The sequence below is a fragment of the Ziziphus jujuba genome, chromosome 1 (genome assembly GCF_031755915.1).
Source record: "Ziziphus jujuba cultivar Dongzao chromosome 1, ASM3175591v1".
NCBI lineage: Eukaryota > Viridiplantae > Streptophyta > Magnoliopsida > Rosales > Rhamnaceae > Ziziphus > Ziziphus jujuba.
In genome coordinates, this window is record NC_083379.1 from 40,946,975 (window position 1) to 40,958,115 (window position 11,141).

At 27.5% G+C, this 11,141-nt stretch overlaps 1 protein-coding gene across 1 annotated transcript; it reads left to right on the forward strand.

The window, feature by feature from the left end:
• The first annotated feature begins 7,756 nt into the window (after positions 1–7,756).
• On the forward strand, positions 7,757–8,768 carry LOC107434319 (FCS-Like Zinc finger 17). The gene is made up of 2 exons (XM_016045775.4): positions 7,757–8,147; positions 8,276–8,768. The coding sequence occupies exons 1-2, from the start codon at positions 7,873–7,875 to the stop codon at positions 8,505–8,507; spliced, it is 507 nt and encodes a 168-aa protein (XP_015901261.1). The 5' UTR covers positions 7,757–7,872; the 3' UTR covers positions 8,508–8,768.
• Positions 8,769–11,141: the final 2,373 nt, after the last annotated feature.

Genomic DNA, 11,141 nt, shown 5'->3' on the forward strand with positions numbered 1-11,141 from the left:
CATCCCATGCATAAATAGCTGTATAGAGGCTGCAGTGTAACTGTTTCTTGGTTCCCACGTTTAAAGGATTGGTTTTGCTTTTGGATTTCTACGCCAACACAATTGGGTCAATATAGGCTTTCCTGGACTTTGACTCTTTTGTCTACCGAGAGAATCGTATTCCAACTTTTGCCAAACAATTTTTTCAAATTCATTTTTTGGGTTTAGAGGATTTGCTATCCGTCAAATATCATAAATTTGGTTCTTCAAAATAAATAAATAATAAAAAAATTCCTAAATTTGGTTAACTTAGTATTATGTGGATGATCCTTTGCGCCTTTCACTGTTCTTTTCAAAATGCATCTTATTCCCTGCCTGGTTACTAGATTCATTTTATATTATATTGACAGACTTATTGCTTTTAACCAAATTTTAGACCTGAACCCAGCAATCTCACATGTTAATTCCTGTTTACCAACATATATATATATATATATATAATCTCACATGTTAAATACTTGTTTACCAATATATATATATATATATACATAATGGTGGCATGGTAAACTTGCATGCTTATTTTATGAGGGACGATGTATAAAAAAGTTGCAAAAATTATATAATAATCGTTTGTTTATAATCTTTTAATTTACCAAACGAAATAACAAAAGTGACTGACTGTTGAAAATTTAATATAACTGAAATATATAAATAACATTTTTGGGCCAAAAAAAAAAATTATATATATATATATATAATTAAATTCTTAAAAGGATAAACAAAATTAATCTAAACCAATAAGTTAATGACATTTTATATTGCCATACCACTTGCTAAACAAATTGATAAGTACCAAAATGCTAATAGCATTATTTCATTTAATATAGATAAAGAGTTTTTTTTTTTTTTTTGGGGGGGGTAAAATATATATATATATATATAAAGTCTGATTAATATTTTTCATCTTTATATCTCTCCTTGTATGTATGGTCATTTTTTTGGGCTTTTCCTTATTGAAAGCTTCTTTTACCTGAATGGTCTTTTGCCTAAAAGTAGAGGTTTAAATCGAACACCAGTTTCTTTAATGATAGATATACATTCTTGTAAAGCAAGTTTTTATTTATATATTTATTTATTTCGTCGATCAACTTGTAGAGCAAGCTGAAAGCAATTTATTCAGTTTCTTTTATTTATTTGTTAACAGTAGCTAAACTCTATACCCTTCACATTTATGATAAATCCTTAATGCCAGTTTGTATGGGATTAGCTACGCAGAATCCTTAAAGCATGCCAAATACTACATGTATGAGAGTGCCAATGGAATATTAAGGAATTCCAATATTCTGACTTTTTTTCCGCATTATTCTTTCTCTTGCTATTTAAAAATATAAAAACTTAATCACTTTCTTGATTCTCTTCCCTCATTGACTTTTTTTTTCTTCACATGGGTGGGACAAGTAGAGCATTTCCAATGTTCCTGCTGTTTGTTAGATTTTCTTTTTTGGGCTCTCATTCAAAAAATAAAATAGGTTTGTCTAAACATCTTGTATATTGATGTGGTAAGAAAAAAAATAGATAATATCAAGTTGACCCTCTATCTTTAGAGAATTTGTAAGATATTTTGAAATTTTTTAAAAAATAAAAATTCCCTTTAAAAAGTCATTTATTTCTAAACAAATTTATAAAATAATAAAATATTTAATTAATTGATAGCCATTATTATTAAAAAATAATTTTAAAATTAATCATATATTTATACTATTTAAATTTAAATAACTTCAATTTTTATATTGCATAAACAAAATAAACTCACTAAATAAGATGTGCAATGCAAGAATTGAGAAGACCCTACATATATAATTTTTTAAATTAGATATTCAATATATATAAATATAAATATTCAATTTAGATTTTGATATAAAAAATTACTAGTTAAAGTTTTAGAATACTACTTTTTTTTTTTTTTAATCACATCTAGATGGAAAATTTTAATGTGCGAGCGAGTGCCTAATGTATATTAATGAAATGTGAGAGAATAGTGTCAACTTAATTAGCTTGACTATTAACCAAAAGAAAAATTAATTAAAGATATTTTATGGATATAAAATGTTTGATTGATTCCAATATAGAAATTTAGAAAATTAATAAATCTAAAAAGAGTTTCTACGCTTCCAAAAAAACAAAATTACTATATTTCATAAAATACAAAAATACATATAATAGAAAAAAATTTGGGGCGCTAGGCAATGGCCCCACTCGCCTTACCCTTAAACCAGATTTAGACGTAAGTAATTTACATCCACTGTTAAGGATGTTCTTAGCTTGATTTTCAAAAAGTGACTCATCAAATCATATGCAAAATTCTGTTGGTATATATACTTAAAAAAAAGTTTAACACTATATTTGGATTAAAAGGAGAAAAGTAAAAGAAGTGATAAATTTAACGAGAAAAGGAAAGAAAATGAAAATATTTATTAAAAATAATTGTTTGGATTATTAGTAAATAGAAAGGAAAGGAAAACATATGGAACATAATAAATATTTTCATACAATAATAAAAAGGTAATTTTAGGATATTAAAAAAATTCATTAAAATGTTTTCCTTCCCATCTATTTTTTAGATAAAATAAAAGAATAAAATTCTTCAATCTTAACTATCCAAATATAGAATTTAAATCGTTTCCTTCTTATTCTCTTTTATTCCATCAATCCAAATATAGTGTAAATACAATGTTTTTTTTTTTCCTTCCTAATATTTGAATAATGAATTATAAAAAATTGCTTTTCATTTAGTTCTACACAAGCATAGAAAATTTTTGCCTACCTATATTCAGTACAGAAGGTAATTGATACATAACAATGAAGCTGTTTAAGACAATTCCTCTAGATTCGCAAAATACATACGCTCTCTATGATATAAATAACTGCACTTGGTACCTAACAGTTCCATTATATGCAAAGTTTAATTTTTGAATTTTTTGTTAATTAATTTGGAAATTGAACTAATATAAATAAATTGTAAATTGGGGACATCATGTGAGTTCAATGTGCAATCTAGCTAAAGTACAAAATATTTATTAAAAATAAAAATAAAAACAAAGTACGAAGTACTAAAATGTAATTAACATTTTAAAAAAATATTCTTTTAAATAGAGAATCAAGTGAAGATTTTGTATTATTCTTCTTATTTGATTTTTTTCCACTGTTTATTTGAACAATGTTCTAAATTTCAATTCTTCCATTTTAATATAAAAATAAATAACAAATTCTTGTGTACTATGCATATAAATAAATCACATATATGGCTATGGTACAAAAGATCCTTGGATAACAAGAAATATGTTTGGTTGCAATTAGTAACTAGGCATAGTTTGGTCTTGTTGCTGATTGTGAAAGAATCAGTAATAATTCTGTTAAAGCAACAATTAGTTTTTTACAATCTAACTAGTATTTAATAACTTATTATTTCAAAATTATTAAAAATTTCAAAATTAGAAATCGAGTGCTAGAAAATCTTTTTAACTATTTTCATTGTATAAAATTATCAAAATAGATATGAATAAATTTTTTTGTATGTATATGTTACTATGTATAAATGGATAAAAAGGAATTTTATTATTAGTTTAAAGATATAATAATAATTTTAATTTTAAAATTCTAATTATATAAAAAGGATAATCTAAAAAGCAACCCATGCCTAATTCTCATATTATAATTTTTAAAGGAATTGATTATTAAAGAATCTAATTCATAAATTTATCAAACACTAGATTTATGGAAAAAAAAAATTCAATAAACCAAAAGTGGAGATTTAAAAGTGCCCCAAACACATACTAAATACTCTAAATGTGTCCTTTTAGGATATAGCCCCCTGGACAATGACCAATAATTACTCATGAATCTTGGATTAAAGCCTAGCGATAAAATTTTCTTTCCCAATTTATTAAGGGAAAAAAAAAAAGAAAAAAAAAAAACTAAATGTGTTGTTATTAGGACAACCCGATAGTAAAACACGATGACAAAATATAACATGATCAATGTCCCTTTCTTTCTGGGACACTTGACTGACGAACCCACTGTTTGTTAATAAAAAAATTCTCTTAATATCGAATCCCCAACCCTTATAAGTAATATATATATATAACCCTATTTGTTTAATTATTCAATATTATTTATGTAAAGCGAAAATTATGATCACATACAATTGATTTTACAAGTAATTTGTTTCGTTTTTGCATAACATAATACTCTGTTTGTCCAATAAAAGTAATCGAACTTTTATTAATCAATTAAACTATGATTCACATTTTTAGTCCGTTGAGCAATTCATATGTGAAAATTTTAAAGAACTGTGTACAAAGTATACTGCGGTAAAAATTAAATTTTAATTAGGGAATGATTTATGAGTTTTAAAAAATTACAAAGAGAGTACTCATATACTGCAAAAACTATTATAATGGAATGTGCAAATGCAGATATTTTTTATTCTTTTTTTTTGGTAAATGCAGATATTTTTTTATTCTTGATGCAAAAGCCAGGACTAGAAACATGAGTAATTCAAGCAAAAAATAGAAAAAGCATTAAGAACAATAATATAATAATGAATGGACGACGCATGGGGATGCTGAATTCGCCTTTTAGTACAAGCTTAGAATATTTTTCCCTTTTTATTTTTATGACTATATATCATTTTTGAAGAGATGGCATCATAAATTTAGGTAGCAAAATATATATATATATATATATATGTATACACCATCAATGTCTCATCAACAGACCTTGATAGACCTTGATGGATTTGTTTTTAGGATTCCCTCGACCTTAGAGAATTGATATAAATTTTAAATATATTTTTTAAATTTTAATATGTGAAAATTTTAAAAGTTAAAAATGCATATTGTTTTGCTAAGGGATCGATTATATAAATTTGTAGAAAAAATATTATTATCATAATTATATGTCGCAATGGAAATTTCATATATCATATGGCAATTTAATTAGTTGTAAAATTTTACTGGTAGTTATTCATTAACATAACAAATAATATTTTTCTCAAATTTTTGGTATAAAAAATTAATACATAAATTTATTTATTAAAATTAATACATTATAAATGCTCCAATTAATATTTGTTATTTTAACATAATGTGCTTATCTAAAGTAAAACTCTTACTTATATGGGGATATGTAATTGCTCGATTGCTATTTTATGGAAACATGATTATCTAAAGAAGTAACTTAAACCTAACATATGTAGTACCATCTTTCATTTCCCTCTAATTAAAAAAAATTAATAAAATGATTTAAGCATGCATGGAATGAGCTAGAAGAGGAAGATTCTTTGTTTTTGGGTGGCAGTCACATGAGGAAGAGAGTGTAAAGCGGTGGGATCATCATCCAAGTGGAGTATGAAGTGGTTTTGGGAGATTTTTATTTTTTATTTTTTATTTTTTTTGGTGAGAAAAGACTTTGTGGACTGTGAGTAAGAGATTCCAGACCGCATGATCTCCTTCCAATTCCGAACTTAATTTCAACAAATTCCCCAAACAAAACGTATGTGTCATAACTCAAGAATCATATAATTTTATATTTACCAAAAAAATAAAAAAAAAAAAGAATCATGCAATTTTGTAACTATTTATATATATATATATATATATGTACTTGTTCCGATCAAGGGCTTCAACTTCGATACTACATCCACTATCGTGGCCCCGACCGATCTCTTGAAAGAAGTGTCTTGTTTTGGCTCTCTCACCGACTTTTCTCCGGCAACACATGGTGAATATCAAGGACCAAGATTCTTTCCAAGACACTATATATGCCAATTATTGTTAGCTACCTTCATTTTATTCCATTATATATATATATATATATCTTTGCCTGTAAATAGTTTTACATTTGATTAATTACTCCTTTTTGGGATAATTAGCATCAACCAAGAGATAATGACTCATATCCGTATGTTATAGGAAATAGAGGAACAAGATTTGAAAAAAAAAAAAAAAAAAAAAAAAAGAAGAAGAAGAACAAAAACAGAATAAGGAAAACTAATCTATACATATGCACAATAAACAAATTCCAATTGCAATCCAATTTTTGTTATATGAATTATTAACGTTCGCATCAACACGGAGACAAATAATGTTTTATTATTTATTAATATATATGGACAAAATCCTATATCCATATTCGTTTAGAAAAATTAAACTGGAAATTTTTTTTATTATATTATAAATAATTAAACTGGAAATTTACGCACATGCTATTCACCTACGCCTACTGACAATTTCAAGCAAAATAAATAAATGGACAAGACTACTGATAATGACCTTTATAATATATATTGATATACTTATGTACCAAATTTAAAGTTAACTCTTCATTTATTATTTTTATTATTTTGAATTACTTTAAAAATATATTTGAAATTCATATAAATTTAAAAAATTAAAAGTCTAAGATAGCAAAGAGAATTTTATACGAACCGTTAATGTATATTTAGATTTTAATATTTAAAGTAATTTAAAAAGGTAATAAGGGAGATGAGATTGTTCTTCGTAAAAATGTCCATGATGTGAGATTTGGATCTAAACAATAACAAATTGAACATATTTATAAGAAAAATGCCATTTATTGAACAATTAACAGTATGATTTATATGTTATATATGGTAATTTAAATGGTCACTACTAAAAATATTATTTTTTAAATTTTAATATAAAAATAATATAATTAATTCCAATTGAAATTTGATACATAAATTAACGATATATCACCCATATAAATAGTAAGATTTTATTTATAAATTCATCCCCTAAAAGCAAATCTTTAGTAATTTTATCAAAATACTATTCTTTTATCAAAAGACATACATGTAGAACTTTAACAAAGAATTTTAGTATTTTTTCTGGCATTCCTCGAAAAAACTAAAAGTTATGCTCAGAAAATTGCTTAATTTTATTAAAAAAATTGTCAAAATCCAGAATTGAAATCTCACAGCTGTTTCTTTCTCGCTCACTCATAACCATATATGTTGGCCCAAGCCAACGTCCGAGGAATGAAAATTAGGCTGTAAAAATGTAATTAATTATCAAATAAAAATATACATATATTCATTCATAAAACACGTTTTAGTCCGATAATCTCAAATCAAGTAAAATTAATATTACATATATTATTGGACAGAATTCGTATTATCATTTTTATAGCATATCTTTGCAGGATTTTTTTGCAGCAGAAAGCAGGCCATATCGTATCACTAATTAATTATATATTAAAGCGTTATACGCCAGCTATTTATGCTCTATTATTTGTCACTAATATAATTAATATATTAGAGAAACACGAGGGAAAATAATCAATTAACAAATAGAAGGGGATGAGGCTCCACATACTTTATTTCATTACCATCACGTTTTCCATGATGGATCAGACAAAAGCCTGTTGGTGGGGCAAAACAAACAAAAGGCTATGAGAATATGATGTACACATCAACCCACTTTTTCTTTTTTACTAATTTTTAGGTGTGCTTTAACTCAAACGCGGTAAAAAAATAAAAAAAGGGAAAAAAAATATGTATTATTACCCAAAAAAAAAAAATATATATATATATATATATTATGTATTTGCAGGAGAAAGAAAATGGTAAAACATGTGGGTTTGTTTGCAAATTTTATTTTATTTTTTTGCTTCCTGTAACTAAAACATGTCAATTTCTTTATTGTCTTGTGCGGACCAAGTGCTTTTAAATACCCATCACTCCTTCACTTCTCATCTATTATATGCCCTCTTTCTTCTTCTTCTTCTTCTTCTTCTTCTTTTTCTCTGGCTCTTAATCTACAATATCTCTCTTGAGTCTTCCAAAATTTTTTCCAATAAGCTAGCTAAGCAATGCTTTCGAGATTCAAGATCCCCTTCAAGATGGAAGAGCAACATGATGATAAACAGAGTCATGATAGCTCAATGAAGAGCTCGGTGGCTGTTGGGTTGCGAATCCTCGTGCAGATCTCAAACGGAAAGTCCAATATTGTTGTCAAATCTGCAGTGAGACCAAGACACCACCAACACACAACAACATCATCTTCCATCGATGACTACTGTTTTCTCAAAACCTGTAATCTTTGCAACGTGGGATTAAGTCTTGATAAGGAGGTCTATATGTACAGGTACATATAGTTATAATATATATAAGGGTGTTGTGTTTCTATATATATATATATATAATAATTACTATTAATTTAGAGATCTTGATTGATTGACTTGAATTAACATTTGATGAATTTTTATTTTGCAGGGGTGATCAGGGCTTTTGCAGCGTAGAGTGCAGGGACAGGCAGATATTGATGGATGAAATGAAAGAATTAGAGGCTTCAACAAAGAAAATGATAGCATCTTGCAGGAATTGTTACAAAACTAGTAGTGGAAGGAACAATGAGACTCGCACTCTACTACAGGACATGATTAATCATAGACATAAGCCAATTATCCCTCGTCAAAGGAATCAACCAATACTCTCTCTCTCATAGTTGATAATTTATATATATATATATACATGTATATTGATATTGTTCATTTCTACCGGATAACATGGTCCAACTTAGCTTATGATGGGCGTTTGCATCCTATTACTGGTAAAAGGGCACCTGCAATATCAATGTTCTTTTTTTCCGGGAATTATACGGTACACAATGTCCAGCAGAATAAGATTTTGATAAAGATATTGTCTTTTGTCTAATGAAGAGGATGAGCTAATTAATAATAACATATTATTATATATTTGTGGTAAACATCGTAGACGGAGCAAAACAATTAGATAGATATGTAGATAAAGATGAGATTTTTTTGAGTGTTGGAAAGAGTCTAAATTTGTTCCCCTTTCAGCTCTAAGACAAGTACTTATTTCCATCACCCTTTATAATATCTTAGCCCATCGCTTTCTCTCTTCATCAATTCCTGTCACAAAAGGGACTATAAATTAAATATATCTATATGTTATATCTGATAGAACAAAATTTAGTTCTGTGGATGCTGTATAGTGACGATGCAGTTGAGATATTTTGCAAATATTGCCAGTTCATCAATATTTGGTTTTGGAATCGGCAGCGTTATCCTGTAGATGAATATATAGGGCAGCAGCGGTCTTAATTTTATATATATATATATATATATATGATCCCTCAACCCTGGTACTGGTTAATATTGGAGATAATAATGTTGTGGATGTGGTTAACTTCTTTGATCATTTTCGCATTGAGAGGATCTATAAATCTAATCTGATAATACCAGCTAATATTTCGAATTAGAGCAAAGAAATTCATATATTTTTAGAACTCTAAGGTTATGGGATAACATATTGAATATATATCTCAACTGCATCGATCTACTTCACTACTATTAAAATCAATACAATCCCCATGTAGCAAATGGAACCAAAGAAAAAAAAAAAAAAAAAAAAAAAAACCCAAATAAAAAAAAAACTGGTTTTTTTTTTTTTTTTTTTTTTTTTTCTAGATTGTTCGAACACACCCATCTAGATCATCTACATACGATTGGTTGTTTTGCCATTAATTTGGAGTTCCAATTTCTAATGGGTTTAATCATGTTTGTTAGATCCAACTTTAGAGCGTGCAGTATACTTTATATATAAAGATTCATTTGATTATTCCACCTTTCTTAAAATATATAAGTAATTGATTTGACATTTACCAACACTTATTTTGATTCTATTCACCAAAAAAAAAAAAAAAAACGCTTATATTGGTTCATACAATACCAATTCATTAGACACTTGTCACAACTTTTATGCCCGCAGAGAGAGCCATCTCTCTACCAAATGGCCGTGATTATATAGATTCTTTGGGTTTGGTTTTTCTTCATTGTAGCCAATATGTTTTTGTATACAAAGGGAATTAATTGGATGAGTGGATGAGAGCTTGAATCGAGCTGTGAGCAATATTGAGTTATTCTCTTCCACTTTGGACAGTGGTTTTGCTTCCTTTCCAATCTCAGAGAAGATGATTCGGCAGATGGCCTTTTGATACCCCTCTTGGTTTGTCGCTAAAATGCTCATACCACATATACAAAACACTAGTCTTTTTGTAGAGGCAGCAATAAATTAGTAGCAGATGCCCTCTTCCTTTAGATATTTTTGCTACATCTGGCCCTCGATGTGGACAACTAGCTGTCCAGTAACACCACAATGGTGTTTGTCTTCATATTCAGTTCAAATCAGCTCTTTCTAATTCCCAATTGTTAGCCTATGTTAGTTATCCTAAGGTTCAAATCATAAATTATGATAAGATTGGTGTGATGTATATTCATCTGTCTTAGCTGTATTGCAAAGTCATATTTTATGTATTATCTTTCTGGAGTCTCTATCTAGACTTCTTGTAATATGTTAGTGGTATTGATGCATACTGTCATTATTGAGAAATATAGAATCATTTCACAAGGAAAACCATTCTTCTTACTTTTGGCTTCTCAAGTCTAATTTCCTGTACGACTATAAAACACATTATATACATATATATATATATGTATGTACAAAATACAGCACAAGGATAGCGCCAGCTTCCCTGCTAGCTCCTTCCAATGTCTGGATCAACTTATTAATTGTTTCAAGCATCAATTTGCCACAACTATTCTATTTTTTTAACTTAATATTGAATATGATTAGATTTAATCTTTGATTAATATTATGTGGGTTGCTTAACTAATTTGCCTTATTCTTTCTTCATTAAATAAGCTCGCTTAAAACGAACTAAGCTGGAATTAAGCGACAACATCTGGGTTTAAATATCAGTCACCATCAAGTAAGTAATGATAATGAAATTATCCGAATTATAGATGGAAGAAATAGGAAAAGTGGCTTTCTCAATCTTTTATTTTATTTTATATTTTTTTTGGGTATTATACAACTTGGCTTCCCTAAAAAAAACCAAAAAAGTAAAAAGATTTCTACAAATTTAGTGCCATATATTAGGTCGGACGATATGAGTCAGACATCCACAAAAAAATAAATACCCATCAATTCGTTTTGACTTTTAAAACTGACTAAATTATCAGTATTACTAAAAAGAAAAAAATTGTTATATATATAAAAGTTTTATAAAATTGGAACATTCACACCTCTTTGGATGGTACAGTACTCCATGTTTATA

Excerpts from the sequence above, each read along its gene's own strand:
- LOC107434319 (XM_016045775.4), top strand. The coding sequence starts at position 7,873 with ATGCTTTCGAGATTCAAGATCCCCTTCAAGATGGAAGAGCAACATGAT. Across the intron at positions 8,148-8,275 it reads AAGGAGGTCTATATGTACAG|GGGTGATCAGGGCTTTTGCA; the intron begins GTACATATAGTT and ends TTTATTTTGCAG.